This window comes from Hevea brasiliensis, chromosome 4, assembly GCF_030052815.1.
Source record: "Hevea brasiliensis isolate MT/VB/25A 57/8 chromosome 4, ASM3005281v1, whole genome shotgun sequence".
Lineage (NCBI taxonomy): Eukaryota > Viridiplantae > Streptophyta > Magnoliopsida > Malpighiales > Euphorbiaceae > Hevea > Hevea brasiliensis.
Window position 1 is genome coordinate 1,974,113 of NC_079496.1, and position 21,703 is coordinate 1,995,815.

Below are 21,703 nucleotides of genomic sequence, written 5' to 3' on the forward strand. Positions count from 1 at the left end.
GGTGGAGAAATATGAATGAGATCTAAATGTGATCAGACAAAAAGCTGCAATTTCTGTTTAAAATATAAAATTTTATAAAAATTAATTTAATTAATTTTTTTATCAAATTTTTATGTTTAGAATAAGAAAAATTAATTTTACTTCAAAAAAAATTACAATTTAAATAAAATAAAAATAAAATATAATTTATAAAAATATAATTAATTTTTTTTAAAATAATTTATTGCAAAGAAAGTCATTAAGTATAGCGCTTTAGGCCAGGAATTGAAGTTAAAGAGACTAAAAGATTTAGGTTTCAGAGCTTAAAAAAAGCGTATTTTGCAAATATGACATTTTTAATATTATTAAAAAAATAATTTGAAAAATTATAATTATTTTAAAATTTTTTATAATTAAAATATGTCATTTAATTTTAAATTAATTTCAATATTTTTTAACCTAAATATTAAATAAATTATTTTTGTCAATATTAACTTCAATAAAAATGCTGAAGGAACTCCTAATCATCTTCCAAAGAAATTCGGCCAAAGCAAGTTAAAATATTATTAGCCAGGCAACTTTCCCTAAAAAGAAGTTAAAAAAAAGGAGATACACCGCACATGGCAGAGACAAATTATATGCATACGTTCCTGATTCTCTAAAAAGCTTGAAACGTAATCATTACATTCATGAAACCACTCTGAAAGGAGAGAAGAAACATGTTTTATAAGCTAAAGTTACAAACAAAGCCTAATATCTCCAGGATCAACTCTACAAATAATAACAAAAAGCCCTCTGCAGAACCCAACTTGCACTCAATAAGATGTATGTACCAGCTTGCCCTAAATTCTGCATCCGCCATCAATCGCTAGAACAATCTTTGATCAATTAATCCAACTGGACAAAAACCAAAACTGCTATGCTACCACACAGATTTTGACAAATGTTGAAAGATCCTCTATTCACAACGTAAGCACAAGTTCTTTGCAATCATCTGTCAAAATATGGCAGATCTGCTATTTGCAGAGTCAATGAAACAAAATGCATACAGGTCCACATTATTTTAGCAGCATTTACACTTCTCCAATCAGTCGGCCCTCAATTGTAGAATCTCCTTGGCTGTTCTCATCCGAAAGTACGGCATGTGATCCTTGAAAAAGAGAAAAAAAGGAAGATGATTGAGATCAAAACTGACATAATCACTACGCTTCAAGAAACATAGATTCAGTTGCAAGTAGTGATTAATCTAGAATCATCAAGATTGAGGTTTATTATGCAAAATAATTTTCAGTATTCTGGCCTGAACCATGACATAGATGCATTAGAATGAGGAACATGGCATACACTTGTTCGAACGTGACATCAAGTTTGACATAGAAAATGAAATCTGTTTATTGCTAGCCCATTGACTTTAGCATGAATAAAGAGATAAAAGAAGTTCACCAAGAGTGAAGAAATGGTGCCAGTTACTACTCATAAATCAGTAGTTGCTTTCTCCCAATATGCTTCTTAACATACTAATAAAAGTTCAGTTGTTTCTCAGATGGACTTAATCCTTCTTAATTTCACATGTTTATAGCTTTAACCAATGCAGGTCAATGGCTGCAAATAACAGACCTACAGCAAATCTTCCAACATATAAAAGAAAAAGAACCAGCATTTTGACCATAATGGTTATGCATCAGAACCCCTTCATACATTTCTTACCTGGCCAAAACAAAGCCCTAAATTTCTGCTATAAAAATCAGCATATTTGATCATGAACACACCACAGTCATATCTGTTCACAAAAATACAAAGTTGAATCAGAATCCAAAGCGGACTTCAATTATTGTAAGAAAAGAAGATCAGCCATTGGAGTTTCATGAGTATAGCACTTCAGAACATTAAATGCAAACTCCACAAGGGAACTCTTTAGAAACAGAATAAATAAAGACAACGAAAAAAAGATGGAAGAACAATATATGAGAAATTTGGATAACAGCCAATAAAAAGATTGACCCTGAATAAGGTTAAATGAAGAAAAAGAATACAAATGGCCAACTCAAAACTAGTTTGGAACAGAAACTCTTTTGAACTAAAAGGTAAAACAATGGTAATAACAAATGAAGGTAAGGACGTATCATACCCTGAAGGGAAGATTACTAAAAACCTCCTGAGGTTTAGTCCAATTAACACTTGGATCCCTGCTATTTTCAAATTAATAAATAAATATGGATTGAAACTACATTAGATAAGGCCATTTTAAACTAAAAGCCAATGTCTTTTCAGGCAGATAACTCCCTAACATATATGGTTAATTAATTATAAGCCTAACTTTTTAAAATTAAAGCCAGGGAATTAAAAACTTGCAATTCCAAGTATACCATGATTTTTTTTCTTGCAAAAAATATGCATCAAGCAATAGAATCCCCTCAGGCCTATTATGAAATAAAGTGTCTTACTACAGGCAGGAATGCAAGAGGACACACACCCATTCTGCTGTTCAGGAAGGTCTTCAAGAAATTCCCGTTCCCAATTACTTACATCAATGTCTTTTTTACTCTTGTCCTTCACTTCATCAACATAGTATTTAGCCTGGCACACCAATTTGAGGCAGCAGATTAGTAAATCTTCTCATAGAACTTTTATTTTGTTGTTTTTTTTCCCGTTTTTAAAAGTCAGACATCTTAAATATTAGCTAATATCTTTAAATAAAAATCTCCACTCCAACATCAAACAATTCATACAACTGGATCAGGCTAAATAACAGCTTCTAGTGAAGTCCTGCCAGCAATCCAAAAGTAATCTCCCTTAACCTAAAATACTACATGTACAATTGTGCACAAATGAAGTAGGCCAGAACTGGAGTCTAAAATGAGCTACTTGAACTAATTAGTTGCATGCCTCTCAACATATGACATTTGAAGGCAACACCAGAAAGCATACCAGATTTTCCAGCACTCTGGAGTCCCTTCCTTTGAGTGAATCAAGATATTGGAACTTCTGATCCTTTTTATTAATAATTGCCAAACACCAATGTATCTCTCTATGAACAGGAACAAATATCTGAGTGCAATAGCAAAATTGATTCAAGGATAAGAATTTCACTAAAGGAAAATATGAGGTGACTGATTAGCAGGATAAAAAAAAATTAATGCAATTCACTTACTTTATCACGTTCAATCAGGAAGTATCCCAACTTCTTTTCTGTAGTCCATCTTCTGACAGCTCTATAATCATAGAACTCCCCCCCGCTTGTTAACTGGGCATTAAATTAAATTCAGGTTATATAATAAATAAATAAGTGAATAATAATACTGATTTGAAGAAAAGAAACCACAACCAACAAAAGAGCACAGTTGTACAGGAAAATAAAAATATAAAGGAAAAGGAAAAATATAGAAAACAAACAATGTTCTGAATTCTAATACCCGTCTATGGGATTCGAATAACATATGCCAGTCTATCTATCTTTCTATATATCCAGAAAGCTCAAATGAATGGTGATATGACTATTCTTGCAAAACAAAATGAGCTTCAAAGATTAGGTATTAAATATTCCAGCTAAATTTCACTTACAATCACTGAAATTTATGGGTTATTACAATACAGTCACTCAACTTCAATTTTTTTTCTTAAAAGCACTTCAGCTTCAAATTGGTGAACAACAAAGTCATTTTCACTATTTTCTGTCCAAAGCTCTAACGATTTGATGACATGGCAATGCCACGTGGCATTTTAAAAAGGAAAAAAATTCTCTTTCATCCGTGTGGAATTTTTAATTCGATAAAATAATTTTCTCTTCCATGCAGAAGAGATTTGTTAATCTCACATTAAACACCAAATATTCTCCTCTTCCATAAACTCTCCAATGACTCTCCAAACATATTGCTTTGCATTTGCATCTCCATCCACCTATCCAATTTGGGTTATAGGTTACAGCGAAGGTAAAAAAAATTATGCCAAAAAAGAAATGGTAATCAACTAATCTCAAGAAGCGGTATTTTTAATTCAATTTCATTTCCATTCATTTTAACCAAATTTATTAAAGAATTTCCGATTATTTAAAACAATATGTAATATTCAGTTCAAAATAAACAAAAACTCTTCAGTTTTAAAGCATTTGGGACAATTCTAAGTTCTAAAACATGGCTAAAACACAAAATGTTTAAAGGGCATTTCAACAAACAGCTCGTGCTAGTAGCAAAATCAACAAATTAGCCCAACAATGGTCACTAAGTGCATCTCATTTCTCATGAATAAAAACTCAAGAAGATCACACTTGTGCACCATTAGTTTAAGAAAAATCCAATAAGATTCAAATAAGGAAACAAATAAAGATAGAATATCTTCTATGAAGAAAATACCAGGTACTTGGAGGAAATACTGCAACAAAGAAGTAGCCCAAATCCAATATAATGACCAAAATTAGGAGAGAGAAAAAGAGTTTAGAAACAAAAGGCTCTACAAAGGGGAGGGAGTGAGGAGAGAAAACAACATCAGCCGAACTCATTTCTAACTGACTCAAACACCTCCTCCTTGCTGGCAAAGCTCCAAGAGCTCTCTCTTGCCTTCATCTTCACTATTTCAACACCAGTGAACTCCCTTAAATAAAATTCACGAACCGGAGGAGGAGAAGCAACCTGAAATTACTCCTCTTGATTTCTTGCTCTCCAATCATTTTCGAAGCTCTAAGAACCTCGCCTGACATCCTAAGATCTTTTAGCCTTAGTTTTACTGGAAGCTGCTGTAGACAGGAGATCGAAAATTTTCGCTTGAATTTTTTTTTTTTTTTTTAAATTTTTTGTAGGGATTCTTTGAGAAACAAATAAATGAGAAGTTTTAAGATAGAGAGAGATTATGGGTCTAAATATAGAAGAAATGAATGAAAGAGAAATTTTTTCTCCCTAAAATGTCACATGGCATTGTCACGTCATTAAATCGCCGGAGTCTTGGACGGAAAATTGTGAAAATAACTTTGTTGTTCACCAAATTGAAGTTGAAGTACTTTGAAGAAAAAAAAGTTCAGTGACTGTATTGTAATAACCCATAAAGTTTGGTTACCGCCAATGAAATTTAGCCTAAATATTCCATATACATTGAAACTTGGAACTAAGAATGGTGTGCATAAATAATGGAAAATTAGTTATTTGTTAAACACAGGAAGAGGAAATTTGAGGACATAGACCAAAGTTCCCAAGACAACCATTTTTAACATTATTTACAAGAAACAACAATTGATATCATGCATAAGTGTAAGAGTGATCGAAGAACGAATGTAAGCAAACCACCATTGTGTAGAAGCAACCTGAAATTGCTCCTCTTGATTTCTTGCTCTCCAATCATTTTCGAAGCTCTAAGAACCTCGCCTGACATCCTAAGATCTTTTAGCCTTAGTTTTACTGGAAGCTGCTGTAGACAGGAGATCGAAAAATTTCGCTTGAATTTTTTTTTTTTTTAATTTTTTGTAGGGATTCTTTGAGAAAGAAATAAATGAGAAGTTCTAAGATAGAGAGAGATTATGGGTCTAAATATAGAAGAAATGGATGAAAGAGAAAATTTTTCTTTCTAAAATGTCACATGGCCTTGTCATGTCATTAAATCGCTGGAGTTTTGGACGGAAAATTGTGAAAATAACTTTGTTGTTCACCAAATTGAAGTTGAAGTACTTTTAAAGAAAAAAAAAAAAGTTGAGTGACTGTATTGTAATAACCCATAAAGTTTGGTTACCGCCAATGAAATTTAGCCTAAATATTCCATTTACATTGAAACTTGGAACTAAGAATGGTGTGCATAAATAATGGAAAATTAGTTATTTGTTAAACACAGGAAGAGGAAATTTGAGGACATAGACCAAAGTTCCCAATACAACCATTTTTAACATTACAAGAAACAACTATTGATATCATGCATAAGTGTAAGAGTGATCAAAGAACGAATGCAAGCAAACCACCATTTTGTAGAAGCAACCTGAAATTGCTCCTCTTGATTTCTTGCTCTCCAATCATTTTCGAAGCTCTAAGAACCTCGCCAGACATCCTAAGATCTTTTAGCCTTAGTTTTACTGGAAGCTGCTGTAGACAGGAGATCGAAAAATTTCGCTTGAATTTTTTTTTTTTTAAATTTTTTGTAGGGATTCTTTGAGAAAGAAATAAATGAGAAGTTTTAAGATAGAGAGAGATTATGGGTCTAAATATAGAAGAAATGGATGAAAGAGAAATTTTTCTTTCTAAAATGTCACATGGCATTGTCATGTCATTAAATCGCTGGAGTTTTGGACAGAAAATTGTGAAAATAACTTTGTTGTTCACCAAATTGAAGTTGAAGTACTTTTAAGAAAAAAAGAAAAAAAAACAAAGTTGAGTGACTGTATTGTAATAACCCATAAAATTTGGTTACCGCCAATGAAATTTAGCCTAAATATTCCACATACATTGAAACTTGGAACTAAGAATGGAGTGCATAATAATGGAAACTTAGTTATTTGTTAAACACAGGAAAAGGAAATTTGAGGACATAGACCAAAGTTCCCAAGACAACCATTTTTAACATTACAAGAAACAACTATTGATATCATGCATAAGTGTAAGAGTGATCGAAGAACGAATGCAAGCAAACCACCTTTTTGTAGAAAAAAGTGCTGAAGAAATGGCATTTCAAAAACTTCTGTGGCTCTCTCTTTTCTCTTTCTTTTAGCAACTCAAGGTACAAATTTATGACCTGCAAAATAAAGACCAAACATATCATTACGCCATCAAAATCAATTACCTTTTAAACGCCATACTTTAAAACTCTACACTACACAGAAACGGAAATTGCAATAACTCAAAAATATTACCTCGTCATTTAACCATGCGCCTGGTCCCAGGCACTGCAAAATTTCTCCAGTGATATCAATATTTGAATTCTTGTGAGTGACCAAGACCTTCTGCCTGTAGAGAAATAAACAACGATAACATTATAACACGCACCCACTAAACTATCAAAAATAATATTGATCTAACCATACCTGTTGATGGGTGAAAAAGCACGTTTGATCAAAGACTCCTCCTCCTTCCTAAGAGGAATAAACGGTTCAAGAGGTATCTCCTGTAAATCGATTAAAACCCATTTCACCACATATAGATAAAAAACAAACATCCTTTCTTCCTTGTACAGCAACAATTAGCATGCTCTTGATCATTAAAAAAAAAAAAAACAATTAGCATGCTCTTAACAACTTCATTAGCATTTGAAACTACTTCTCAACCTATTAGAATTTAGAACAAAAATACTTCTAGAAAGGAAGAGAAGGGGCGAAGGGGACTGGGAAGGAACATATATTCTTACCTCGACAGCTTTCTCTTCGGGTTTCTTCACAGGCCGTATTGACTGGTAAAAGCTTAGCTTCTTTCGATGCAACTCAATCTCAGAATCCAATGCTTTTAATCGTCCATTCCTCCTTTCCGCACTCTCCAACAATTTCTTATACACGTCAACACTGGATATATCCACTTCGCCATTCAATACCAATGAATCCATCATTTTCCCCGCAGTTTCCAGCCCTACATTTCCGTCCATAGTAATCACGGATCTCTCCTCCACAATCTTAACATCATTGTTATCCTTATTACCCACAAGGTTATCTCGTGACCTCCGGTCCAAAACCATAGACCTCCATTCTCTTCCATCTTCTTCAATAGCCTCAACTTCTTCGATACTGGAATCCTCAGATACCATCTCCTTCTCAGGCTTCTCAAGTTCGTTATCAACATCAATTACTTGCTTATCTTTAAGCAAATACCTAAAAGCACCAATTGCTCTTCTCCTGGCAGAATCCAGCTGTCTACACAAGAAATTCCCCATATCATCAGCACTAGATTTCTTTTTTTCACTGTAATCAATATCTTTAGACCTGGATAAACCAAACTTGAGTATTCTGCAAGGTGCATGGACTTCTCGGCGAAATTTCGAGGTTGTTTCTGGGTACCGGGAGATTCTAGAGACCGTACTATTGGAGGATCCTAGGGTTTGGTTAGGAGTTTGATACATGGACGACAATCGGGGCTTTTTTGAAATATGAAAATCAGGAGAATTTGAATATGGGTCTCGCTTGCTGATGCTGGTTAAGGCACCCATTGTTCAAATCTAAAGCTTAACAAGCTTAAAAATTTAAAACCCATCTAAAGGAAAGCATTTTTAGTCTGAAAATATAACTAATTTTGTTAATAAGGGAGCTTTCTAGACAGAAATAAAATCCTAGACAAACAATTGGGCTACAAAAATTAGGGTTTTTTTGCGTGGGAAGAATTTAAATGTGAATAGCGCAGGAAACGCTGAGAAAGTGGCGTGATTTTGATTTAGAGATGGTAAGAAATCCAAAATTAAAAGAGAGGAATTGAAACAACAAGCCCAATTGCAAATGTGGAAGAAGAAAAGAGCGAAAGAAAGGGTTTTGTTTGTGATTGCAAGATCTAAAAAAGTAAGCAAAAAAAGTGAGATGAGATTTTAACGACTTGACGTGTTGGGGAAACGATTTACGAGCTTTCGCGGGCATAAAATTTATCGCACGTTTCGACTTTTTGGTTCTTTCTTTTCTTGGTAATGAATTTTTCAGAACAGCGATGGGCTGGGCTGGATGGATTTTTTGCCGAATCCAGAGGTTGCTTTTGAAATTGTAGATAAGTGGTTAAAAAACTGCTTTTTGAAAAAGTATCAACTAGCGTTTGGACGTGAGGAGCGGCGCGACTCCTTGAATGAACATAATAGCCAGAGAACCCAGAAACCCGCAGCCATGGCCCAAGGCAGCCAACAAAGACCAGCCAGCCATAAGACCAGCTCGCACAATGGGCATCGCAGATTTCACTTGGGCGTCTTCACTTCTTAGGCTTCAACTTTATTCTTGTCCAGGATGAAGTGGCAAAAGTATACTAGTATGCGATTGGTTTTCAGAAGGAAGCATAACAAAAACACAATGATGCTGATGACGAAAAGGTGGAAATTCTGCAATAGAAAACTTTATATATAAGAAATACGCACAGCATTCTATGCTCTTCTAACCTCCAATATGTCTGTTTGTCAGCAGCAGCATTCAGTTTCCACAGAGGAGTTGAAGAAAGAGTTACCATTATATTCAGTTGTTCGTTAAATAGCATGAAGTTTCAACAGAGAATATTTGAGGAAAGAGTTTCAACACCTGTGGTGTTTGATAAATGGTATGAGAAGCCATCACAACTTCTGCAAAGCCAAAGGAAAGAATGACACTCTAAACCTTTTAGGTTTCCCAGTATAGCCAACCAATTCTTACTGGGAAGAACGAATGGCAACTGAATATGCGTAAAAAGTAAATAAGGAATTTTGAGTATTAGAGAATTTATGAATACGTTTATAGGCTAGAATTCATAATCAAGTTACCGAAGAAACTTCATTCAATACCATCAATGTCATTAACCATGGAGATCTTGTCTTATGATACCTTTGTCTTTATCATCCATCCACAAATGGATCACCACCTTGACTTATAAATGGACACCCTGCATTTTCAACTTTGAAAACATCTAGTCCTTGTCTTAAGGCTCTTAAAAGTTCATATATAAGAATACAAAGACAGGATATATACAAATAATAATAGTAATTCATTCTATTTGAAGCATAATAGATTTATACACAAAACACACCAAATTATTAAATAGTAATATAGCTCTACACGAAGTAAACAACAAAGACTACTGGACAGGATGACCTATTGCCAATCTACATATCAACCTTACACTTCGCATGTTGGTACTTTAACCAAGTTAATTTAACATCAGACTCCTCCAAGGAAACATACACCTCTCTCTTTGCCCTGGAAAGAAATAAGTCTGTAGCAAATAAATGAAGTTCACTGCCTTTCACAATCTCTGGTATAGAATGTAGGTCAGCCAAGACCTCAGGTATGCTGCATCCTGGAAGATCTGTCCTCTTGGAAGTCACACTACTCCTACCTTCAACAGTAGCTACCAGTCTATTAATCTGCCGAGATAACTTTGCTAAACCTTCTAACTGCGCCCTTCCTATTTTTATTTTCTTACTTGTATCAGTTTGTGTATCAGATTCATTGATCCTTTTTTGTTTCCTCTCAATCATTTTCTCCTCAAGCTGATTGCCATCTTGCTCTAAAGTGGCTTCTGTGCATTGCGTAGGGAGAGCTGATGAAACATTAGCACCATCCATCATTTCTGATGATAGATTAGCACCATCCACAATTTGCTCCAAACTCTCAACAAAATTAGGTTCATTTCTTGAATTGCCACTCCCTTCTAATGGTATTGCAGTACTACTAGGTGACTCATCATTGCCATCCTTATCTGAAGGCATAACGTTATCACTAGGTGATTCATCATTGTCATCCTTATCATTTGGTACAACAATCACTGAAGAAGTCCAAGCACAGATTCCAGTAGCCCCCATATCCATGAACAAGACATCATATTTTGCACAAAGTTCAGGTTCAATACCCATGTATCGAAATTTTTTAGCTGCTGGCATAACCTACATTATTCAAAAAAAAAAAAAAAAAAAAAAAAAGGAACGGAAACATGGATCATATAATTACAAATGAAATTAAACACGCATGATCATAATCCATAATATTAGGAGTCAAAACAAACCTTAATCTTTTCATCCCACCAAGAATCAGAAGCATCCAGTGTTTGCCTTTTCGTATCCCAACCAAGTTCGGTCTCTTCAGCTATCAAAGCTTTCCAAATCTTCCATTCTTTTTTACTTCCATCCCACTTGTTTTTCAACTGTTTTTTGGTAAAATTTAGCCCGCTTTCCTTCTGGAAGTGTTTGATTACATACTTCCAACCTTGCTTTGTAAAGTGAGTCCCAGGTCGCATGCCCATTTGAAAGGCTCGGATACAAATATCACAAAAGATATGCACCATCTCCTTATTCCACACGGCCTTAGCAGCTCTATTTTCATTTTCCTGACTTTGCTTGTTCTTTCCCATCTGCAACAATCACAAAGCAAGCATCCATTTTTATCAATAACGACCCATGTACAACACAATAATTAATAACCCAGAAGCAAAAGATATTGATCCAAAGCAATGGTAATTAATTATACATTAATCCAGATTGGCTAGTGTTAACGCTCAAGCATGTCACTAATACGAAACAAAAGCAAGCAGAAACTAACAAGACAAAAACTTCACTGTTACTAACGAAAATGAGCAAAATTCTTTATTGCATTTAGTGAAAGAGAAATTAAATTCTATCCTTAAACAATAATTAATTACAATTACAACACAATTAAGTGCAAAGCCACATCAAAAAGCACTTTCTAAAAGATAATCAACTGAAAGGCAAAATAAATATAACTCACAGATTTAAATCTTTCTACTTGAAATATATAGGGACAATCAGCATTCATCCGCCCAGCCTTCGCCTTCTTGGGCGAGTTTGAGAAAGATTAGGGATTAGGGATTTTGGGTGATGTTACATTGAAAGAAATCAGGGGGTTTTATTTCTCAGGCGGAGAGTTAATTTGGGAGAGAGAAACGTCCCTCGTGGACAAAGTGGCGGGGTTTTCCGAATGGCGTCTTGGCACATTCCCTTACTGTTATAAGGAAAACCGGAATAGCAATTTTTTTTCTAAAGTTTTCAAACCGGTCCGACTCGAGGGTTAAATATTTAAAGTTTAATTGAAATTGTATGGGAGATCAACCGATATACCATTAAATAAATGTTATAAAATTAATAATAATATTTTATTATAATTAATAATTTTTTATATATTTTTTAAATAATTATTAAAATAAATTTAATTAAATTTTAATAGGTAAATGCATCGTAAAAAATAATTTAGATTTGTAATGAAAATTTTAATTAATAATTAAAATTAAAATTTTATAATAATAAATTTATTTATATTAATAAAAAATAAATATATTAAATTATACAACATAATAAATAAAAAAATTATATGCAATTATATAAAAAGATAATTCATAATTCAGGTTAACCTATTAATATAATAAATTATTCATACCCATAAGTGAGTGAGAAAAAGAAATTCACAATTGTCTTTGCAATCGTTATAGTTAGTAATTAATTATTTTAAATTAATATAATATAATATAAATTAAAAAATAATAATTTTTTATAGTTACTAAGTTGATTGAATTTAAAATATATATTGTGTATTGTAAAAAAGTTAGACAAAAGATGTGTGGCTTAAATGGTTTGCTTTTATTTTGACATTTACTTTTGGTACTATAATAGTGTGCCATGGCTACCAATATTTGCAGAACAATTTGAAGTAAATATTGTATCGTTATTAATAATAATGGTGATAAAGCTATGTACATTAAACTTTCTCTAAGCCCATAAGTGTAAGATACTCCATGCACCGAATCACCTTTTTTTTTTTTTATCAATAATAATGGTGTTCTAAAAGAAAAGCAGAACACCCTCACAATTCAGTTCAGAGATAACACAGCGTACAAGAGCATTCATACATGTCATGTAACTAAGCACATAATAGATAAGCATCAATTGCACTTGACTATTCACATATATCCTGCTTTTGTTTAAATACACATAATCAGAAACTCAAAAATGTCAATATTTCTTTATTGTTTTCAAGAAAAGATTTCTTTTAGAAATTCGACCAGCAAAATTTTCAACAAACATTGGTTCAGATCAGCTTGAGCACAGGAAAAGGCTAGCCAAAAATTGGCAGCAGAGCAGCTATCGCTTCTGGATATCATGCTTGCACAACAAAGCAACCAGAATGGGGCAAAGGGAGAATACTCCTGTGATTTACATCTGAAACAGCAGAAGACCAGGTGAGCAAGTTGATATTTGCTTAGACAAGCTTTTAATTTACACAAGCTGCACGACGGCAGCCACTCGTAAGGTCCCATTTTGAAGTAGTTCTGCAAGCTCATAAAAAAGCAAAGCAGTACGCCAGCCCATCCCTTGGGAGCTTTCGGTAAAAGAGTACCACGTTGTTCAAAGCTTCCAAACACCATGACTCCTCTCTTTGATGGACAAATCAGCTGAAAAATGATGTGATGACAGATACCAAGTTACTAAAATATATCACTGCATGAACTATGTGCATATAGTCATGTTGACAGCAATTTGTTCAGTTGCAACTTCACCTGAAAACGGGCAGTAACCTTTTCACGAGCATCCACATACATATGAACCTGAAAGAAGGTAGTGATCCTGAGTGCTAATTGAAAACTTCAATTACAACAAGTAGTAATAATCACTAGAGTCTAGTCTTTAACTGGCATTTGATGAACAAAGTACAGAACACCATAGGTGTCATCAGAAAATGGAAGCTAGGACAAATGCGAGGAATAAGGAACATTCTCTGATAATTGATACAAATGGATCATCTCATACTTCGATTTTCCATCAGTAATGCTAACCTTTCTAAGGGTGTCGGTAATCCCTGCCTTGCGTCGGTGAAGAAATAGTCCTGAAATGTTTTTACATTTAATTGAATTACAGCAAAACTATTTCTTTTCCTCCTAATTAACATGGAATAGCAAGTTTTCAAAGTTTAAGCCTCTAGTCAATAGAATATTACCGAGAGTTCTGCGTCCTTGAGGATCTTCATCATTAAAGGCCTGAACAATAACCTATAAAATAAAATGGATCATACACAGTTTAACCCATATAGAACATTAAAACCTGAAAGACAAAGCCTCATAGCCAATTAGAAGCTGATACATGCTGAATTTAGTTGAATTCAGATACCTTCCACAAAGATCCAGCATAAAAATATTCTGGGGAGTGTTTGACTTGGCCATCACTGAGCCTATGCCCATCATCGAATTCAACCCTGTGATACCCATAGCCAATTAATAAAATAATAAAGCAAAAATTAGTTGAATAAGCAGTCATTAATTAAAAATAGGACATTGAATATGATGATTGTAGGAGTGGAATTGTCATCCAAATTATGAGGATAGGCCAAAATCATGATGACCTCTCCTTGAGACTAGCAGAAGAGGGCATTACTTTGGGATTTCAGACATATCAGGTCAAACGGTACTGCAAAAAAAAAAAAAAAATGCTGCCAATAGGAAGGCTTGTGTACAACCAATAGAATTAAATGAAAGGCAATTGAACGAAACAAATGAATGACAGAGAATATTTTCAACACAGGGTGGTGACTGAAAGGAGTCAATACATCTCATTGCAGTCTGCAGAAGCTTCCCAGTGTGGCATCTTTCTAAAGACAATTACTAATACTAAGAAATATGAGTGGCTAGAATGCAAAGAAATAATAACTCACCCAAAACGAAATGGAGGGAAATGGCTTAAAGGTGTTTTCATATCTAAAGATATAGAGGAACTGTTTGTGTTCTCCCAATCAATTCCAATAGCATGTTCTCTTGACTCAAGCATTTGGACAGCAACACCACTGGTACTTGGTGCTGTAATGGATGCTCCTGACAATCTACTTTGCAGTTCTGTCTCATTCCCTCTCTCCATATGCTCCCCTAAGAACATTAGTGGTGTTGCTCCCTCCTTGGCTTAACCCAACCAGAGCCGTCAACCCATCTCCTGATAGGTGTCACGACCCAAAATTCTGAATCGTGACCGGCGCATAATTTAAGTATTCTTAAATCATGCAAGCCTTATCAGAGTATCTTGAATGAATATATTGTCACTTACTAATCCCAAAAATAGACAAAATTCAAATAAACAAAATGCTGAATAAACATCATAAATATCCCATAAGTAAACTGCGGAGTCTCTACAGATTTCAATAAAAACTTAAACTGTTCAATAAACTAAACTAATTATTAGCCCGAGAAAACATGAATTCGGGCATACCATGAGAACAAATCAAAGTTGTCCCTCTCCAGAAAATGGACTGAATATTTGGATCAGCTGCAGAATTCTACTGATCTGAAACAGATAACAGACAGAGAAAACGTGGTTTGAGCTAGATGCTCAGTGAATGATAATTATAGCACACAACGGAATAGGAACAGGCAGACGCTTGATTAATTTCACAATAAATTTTCTATTCAATAAAATCATGCTCATGCTGTCAAAATCATTAATAAAATAACTTCATAAAACATATATATAAAAGAAATTCATTCAATAAAAATTTTATGGTACAGTGCACCAGGGTGATGATACCCCACATCACCAAAGGCCAGATGGTAAGCGCGCTACCAGATATTAGATACCTTCCTCCTCCTTCACAGATATCAATGCATATGATACTAATGCAAACCATAAACTGCAATGATGCATGACTCGACAATGCAACCTAATACCGTGATAGTCCACACGGCGGGGCCAGATAACAGAAACAGATACTGGGCACAGGTACCAATTCAAAATAGAAAATCAATTTGTACAAATAAATCAAAATCAATAAAAAATTTTAGATAGCAAATAATAATTGATAGTGCAATTCAAATAGTGTATTTCAATAGTTTCAGAGAGTTAATAAAATCAAATCAATTCAGTAACACATCGGTAAATTTTATAGTCAAATATCAATCAATATAAATACATTAAAGGCCTGTTCCAGGAATCCTAATGGGTCTAATGCAGAGATAGTTGACAAAATCAATTATTTAATCAAAATCGAAATAAAATTCAATAATAAAATAAAACTTTAGAAAATCACATGTAAAACAATTGTTAAAATATTGATTTAAAATTTTATTTAATAACAAACTTAATACTAAGAAATTTTAAAAGGGACTAAAACGGTGCCATGTACTATAATTACCACTCACCTGGAACCTCCAAGACAATAGTAATTTCAATGGAAGAGAGACAATTTCAACTGACTGATTGAATATTTAAATCTCCTACACACCCAAAATATTAAAGAAAAATATCAAATAATAATAAAATATATATATATATATATATAAATTTAATATTTATAATCTGATGTGCGCAGAGAATCCCTAAATTTTTTTTTCTTCTCTATTCATCACCTTCGATTCTATTTTCAAGGTAAAAATTCTCATCCCTTGTTCAATAATGGGTGAATCTAATTTTATTTTCTTTTCTTGATCTGTTACAACTACTCTATAAATTTATTTTTTTTGATAATTGACTGGGTTGATCATAATTATTATTGGACAATAATTGATTGTTATATATATATATATAAAGGTATATATATATATATATATATATATATAAACGTGATGAATGGGATGACTAATTTTATTTTCTATACCATCGTCCCATCCCATTCATCACGTTTATATATATATATATAACAATCAATTATTGTCCAATAATAATTATGATCAACCCAGTCAATTATCAAAAAAATTAGTAGAGTAAAAATGCATCAGAAAGAAAAAAAAAAAAAATTCATTTTCATTTATATATATATATATATATATATATATATATATATATATCAATAAATTATTATCCAATAATAATTATGATCAAACCACTCAATTATCAAAATAGTAGTTCTAACAGATCAAGAAAACAAAAAAAAATTAGATTCATATATATATATATATATATATATATATATATATATATATATATATAACAATCAATTAGTGTCCTATAATAATTATGATCAACCAATCAAAATTAAAAAAAAAAAAATTTGTAGAGTAGTTGTAACAGATCATATATATATATATATAACAATAAATTATTATCCAATAATAATTATGATCAACCCAATCAATTATCAAAAAAAATAAATTTATATAGTAGTTTTAAAAGATAAAGAAAAGAAAATAAAATTAGCTTCATATATATATATTCCAATAATAATTATGATCAACCCAATCAATTATCAAAAAAAATAAATTTGTAGAGTAGTTGTAACAGATCAAGAAAAGAAAATAAAATTAGATTCACCCATTATTATATATATATATATATATATATATATATATATATATAACAATAAATTATTATCCAATAATAATTATGATCAACCCAATCAATTATCAAAAAAAATAAATTTATAGAGTAGTTGTAACAGATCAAGAAAAGAAAATAAAATTAGATTCATATATATATATATATATATATATATATATATATATATAACAATCAATTATTGTCCAATAATAATTATGATCAACCCAATCAATTATCAAAAAAAATAAATTTGTAGAGTAGTTGTAACAGATCAAGAAAAGAAAATAAAATTAGATTCACCCATTATTATATATATATATATATATAACAATAAATTATTATCCAATAATAATTATGATCAACCCAATCAATTATAAAAAAAAATAAATTTATAGAGTAGTTGTAACAGATCAAGAAAAGAAAATAAAATTAGATTCATATATATATATAACAATCAATTATTGTCCAATAATAATTATGATCAACCCAATCAATTATCAAAAAAAATAAATTTGTAGAGTAGTTGTAACAGATCAAGAAAAGAAAATAAAATTAGATTCACCCATTATTATATATATATATATATATATATATATATATAACAATAAATTATTATCCAATAATAATTATGATCAACCCAATCAATTATCAAAAAAAATAAATTTATAGAGTAGTTGTAACAGATCAAGAAAAGAAAATAAAATTAGATTCACCCATTATTGAACAAGGGATGAGAATTTTTACCTTGAAAATAGAATCGAAGGTGATGAATAGAGAAGAAAAAAAAAATTTAGGGATTCTCTGCGTACATCAGATTATAAATAGTAAATTTATATATATATATATATATGTACATATATAACAATAATTTAAAAGATAATGAAAATACCAGTATTTGATAGAAAAAGGAGGTGACAAATAGGTTTTGAGAGCAAAGTTTAGCAGAAGAGATGATTAGGGTATATATATATTTCAAGAGTTCTATTAGGTGTAGAATGGGATAAGAGTTATTGTTGAACTAGGTTGTTCAGATTGCAGATATATATTTAATTTCAAAAATAATATATATATATATCTAAAAATAAATAAGCAAACCATTCAATAAAATATTATATTTTTTATAAATATATTAAATTATTGTTAGCTAATTAAAATAAAATAATAATAAATAATAAATATATATGGGTTCCCACAATAGGTCTCCATTGTGATCAGTTCTACTCTCTGAATCTTCATTAGCAATAGATTGCTGACAATTTCTGTTGCCTATGCCAAAAGGCACACAGGAAAAGACAAAACGTGTTGGGGGCCAAGCAGCTGTTGGCACTAATGTAGTTCCACGTCCAATGCCTGCAAGCCCATCAATAGGTCCCCTAACATGCACTCGTACTGGCCTAAAGAGGCCATTACCCTCACTTTGTGCAGAATCAGCAACATATATATTCCCCATGCTACCGGGAGAATTATTATGCTCATGGTCTTGCATGTAGTAACCTGTTGTAGTAACTCCTTGTGAAAACCCAAATGGTTGCTTGCAAGTGCATGCCATACTTGTGAAACAGCAAACTTTACATGTGTCAGCACCAATTTCTTCAACCCTTTGGCTTAAAAGTATCTGCATCATAGGCAACCAATGAAAAACTTAACATCCTTACAAAAGCCCATAGTAAAGACAGTAACTTGTGAGAAAGCAAATGCTTGTATAGGAATAGAAAATATGTAAATTCTTCCAATAGACAGAAAATGGACATCTTTAGTTGCACTATCCTCCAGTTCCTAGATTGAACCAAGAATTGTATGCTTTAAAAGCAGTCAAATGAATGAAATGACTAGGTGACTTATGAGAATCAAGCTGAAAATCAAGTCAATGAATCAATTGATACGTCAAAAGCAGAGCGGTAATAAGTACAGAGTCTCCTCTCTCTTTCTAGCAAGACAACCTTTATTCTTTGGCTAAAAAACTAAATTTTAGAAGCAAGCAGATGTCAGTAACAAACCTGCAGCCAAAGACCATTGTTCACAGCTTTGCAAGGAAAACCCAATTCTTCAAGCTGTTTTCTCACATTTAAAAGTGCCTCAAAAGACATGTTACAATATAATAGTGAACCCCCTTCAAATATATTGACAAAAGTATCATATTCCTCCCCACAAACCCCACAATTTCCTACAGCATAACCTGTAACCTGTCTTCTGCCCACAACTCTACCACCCCATGAAAGAGAAGGCAAGCCGCATCTTCCCCAATCATTGAGTACAAGTCCATTACAGGACGGTTCGGTTGATGTGCAATGCCTAGATTGATCACCTGCAATCCAATTGTTGTTATTGAAATGGTGTAAGCCTGATTCAGATGGCCCCTCCATAGCCACTCTACTGGTCCCTAATCCACTCATTCCAACACCGATTGGCATTTCAACAGAAGAACACAAGGTTCTATTTCCATTCATTTCTGAAAATGTGTTACTCAATGATGAAGTTTGTTCCACCTCAATGGGGCTCACAGAGTCCAAATTTGACCGTTTGGAACCAGAAAATACTCCTTGGAATTCATCCATAGAATCAGTAAGTTCAACCAGAAAACCATGAGCTGCACTTTGGCATTTCAGTTCATCTTTTAAACAGCATACTGATTCTGATTCCAGCCTCTTTCTAGAGCAACTAGCAACCAAATTTTTTCCTTTTGCTTGGGAAGAGTCAGAATGAGTACCCACACCCATGTCAGAACTGGAATTGCCTTGCTCAGAATGTTCTGTCTTGCAAAGAGCACCTTTTGCAAGAAGTGTGTCTACTGCCAATTCATACCTTTTAACAGAAAAGGAAACATGGAGTCATCCAACTTGAATAATACTTCAACTACAGTCCAGTAAACCTAATTCTGTGGCAACCTAATCTAGGCCCCTTACCGTTTCTCGTCACCAGGTACCCATAATTCATCTGAGGTCAGTAATGCATGAAGAGTTTGGGAAGAAAGTTTGGGAAGCACCTACCACAACAGAAGGATCAATAATTCAAGGAGATAATTGACCAATTGTCAGAAAATGAACACATAACTATTAGATAATAAAACTTCACTACAATGCTTCAACCGAAGTTGCAATAAAGGATTCTAGTACATTATAAGTTATAATTTTCACAAGGTGGACAAAGAAGTAAAACCATCACAGCTGAAATATTAATCAAATACATTGAGAACTACAATAGATTGAAATGCGGAACAGATACAAGAAAAAGAGTGGCTATTTTGCACTTTCAAAAGTTTTAAAATTGTTTGAAGACATATTCAAGTGAGTAAAGAAAAAGATGAAATACATTTGTCAAAATGTAAAATGTGAATTCCAACACTTCAGCAGTATAGATAGTCAATTATTTATTATGATTTCTCCCTTATTTGTAGGCCCCCTATAATTTGAACACTAGTAGTAAATACTTGTGTCTTCACACCAGCAAAAAGTCATAGGACTCTCATCAGAAGATACACCAACCAAGCAGCATCCACTATATCTAGTCTCAGTGCATTCAAAGACATTAAATCTAAAAAACAATAAATAGAAATCTTAATGCTGCTGCCAAGAACAATAAATTATTATCCTTGTTATCGTTGATAAGTTCAGATTTTATCAACTTGATCTTGTTCCATCTTACTTGTGTTGCCATACATTTTGTTCCCTTTCCCCAGCAAGAGAACGAGCATCTTTATGACCATAAGAAGAGTAACCACCAAAACCCAAAATATACATGTGCAACTAAATATTAATTACTTCAATTTTACCTCTTTCAATTCCATGGCGCCACTTTGACAAAGGTAGCCCCAGCAAGCATTTCTGACACGCTCTCCATGTATGCCATAGTCCTGGCTCTCCGCAAATACCTGACTCACAAAAATACTCATCAATATCCAAAATCCTGGAAGCATTTAATGGTGCATATACAAATAGCAATTATTCAAACTTAACCTGATATGCCAAGAAGTTAGAAGCCCACAGTGCAGATATAATGAAGTCCGTGCATATAGCACATAAATCCTGCACGGAAAATGCCCAGATGTAATATTGCAATCCAAAAATAAAGAATGATCTCTAAGAATCAGAGATTCAAGAAGCTGGCAGCGAGTCAGGTGATTGATACCTGAAGGTCAAGAAAGGAAGCAGCAGCCAACACACGAAATGCACTGTTATCGTTAAGCTTAGGGTGATGGCCATATAGATAAGCCAAAGCCATTGCAATTGCCTCCGCATTAATATTCTTATCATCCACATGCAAGTTCACAACAGGAGAACTGGCTTCTTTCCAAGGACCATGTAGCATGTTCCTGCCACTCACATAAAAAAAGGGGGGCCAAATTCAGAACATAATTGAATCAATTATTCTAAAATTATGAAATTTGTATCTTTAGTGAATCGATCACGTTAAAAGCTAAATTTGTGACCTGAAGTAGGAACTGCGAGAGAGAATGAGGCGATGGAGGTGGTAGGTAGAGCCCATAGCATGGACAACGATATCGGAGAAGGAGCAGGAATTGAAGCCCTCCATCTGGATGTGGTCACAGAGGGAAGTGAGATTGCAATCCAGCGCCCGGAGCTCGCTACTGCTCCGGTCATTGTCCGAGAGCTGAGAGAGTTGAATCGTCATTTTTATCTGGTGCGGTCCATAAGTTCGAGGATACTGTTGATATTGACCTTCCATTGTTAGGTTATTTAGGTCCTTTTGGAGTTCAGAGCTATAGAATGGAGATCAAAAGAGATGAGGAAGCCATGGGAGAACACAGAAAAAAGCATTTGTGTGTACTTGTTACGTGCATTGGAAAAAGCTATTGATCGGATATGAAAGGGACACTAGACACAATATTCACTCATAAAAACGCAGCGTTTCAAACTAT

The 21,703-nt window shown here is 33.2% G+C and overlaps 3 protein-coding genes across 5 annotated transcripts; all 3 read right to left on the reverse strand.

The window, feature by feature from the left end:
• Window positions 1-600: 600 nt before the first annotated feature.
• On the reverse strand, window positions 601-9,302 carry LOC110633032 (ubiquitin-like-specific protease ESD4). Of its 3 annotated transcripts, XR_002490758.2 has the most exons (10): window positions 7,291-9,030; window positions 6,971-7,050; window positions 6,800-6,893; window positions 6,583-6,681; window positions 3,131-3,223; window positions 2,908-3,027; window positions 2,453-2,556; window positions 2,108-2,165; window positions 1,687-1,759; window positions 601-1,129 (listed from the first exon to the last, which is right to left on the reverse strand). XR_002490758.2 is itself a non-coding variant. In XM_021781473.2 (9 exons), the coding sequence occupies exons 1-9, from the start codon at window positions 8,077-8,079 to the stop codon at window positions 1,067-1,069; spliced, it is 1,515 nt and encodes a 504-aa protein (XP_021637165.2). In that variant the 5' UTR covers window positions 8,080-9,302; the 3' UTR covers window positions 601-1,066. The 3 variants fall into 3 exon arrangements, 1 of the variants encoding a protein (XP_021637165.2); XR_002490759.2 differs by lacking the exon at window positions 2,108-2,165 and having other exon boundaries at window positions 2,424-2,556; XM_021781473.2 differs by lacking the exon at window positions 2,108-2,165 and having other exon boundaries at window positions 7,291-9,302.
• A 252-nt stretch (window positions 9,303-9,554) lies between these two features.
• Window positions 9,555-11,535, reverse strand: LOC110633033 (uncharacterized). Its single transcript, XM_021781475.2, has 3 exons — window positions 11,312-11,535; window positions 10,593-10,937; window positions 9,555-10,473 (listed from the first exon to the last, which is right to left on the reverse strand). Exons 1-3 carry the CDS (start codon window positions 11,357-11,359, stop codon window positions 9,694-9,696), a joined length of 1,173 nt encoding a protein of 390 aa, XP_021637167.2. The 5' UTR covers window positions 11,360-11,535; the 3' UTR covers window positions 9,555-9,693.
• Window positions 11,536-12,672: 1,137 nt separating this feature from the next.
• Window positions 12,673-21,670, reverse strand: LOC110633077 (uncharacterized). The gene is given in 15 exon segments (XM_058144963.1): window positions 12,673-12,902; window positions 12,905-12,989; window positions 13,095-13,142; window positions 13,371-13,420; window positions 13,532-13,583; window positions 13,702-13,786; window positions 14,243-14,448; window positions 14,450-14,523; window positions 18,028-18,442; window positions 18,825-19,629; window positions 19,731-19,810; window positions 20,597-20,695; window positions 20,781-20,849; window positions 20,953-21,136; window positions 21,254-21,670. Coding segments are annotated over 15 exon segments (2,598 nt in total). The 5' UTR covers window positions 21,511-21,670; the 3' UTR covers window positions 12,673-12,813.
• Between the last annotated feature and the right edge of the window lie 33 nt (window positions 21,671-21,703).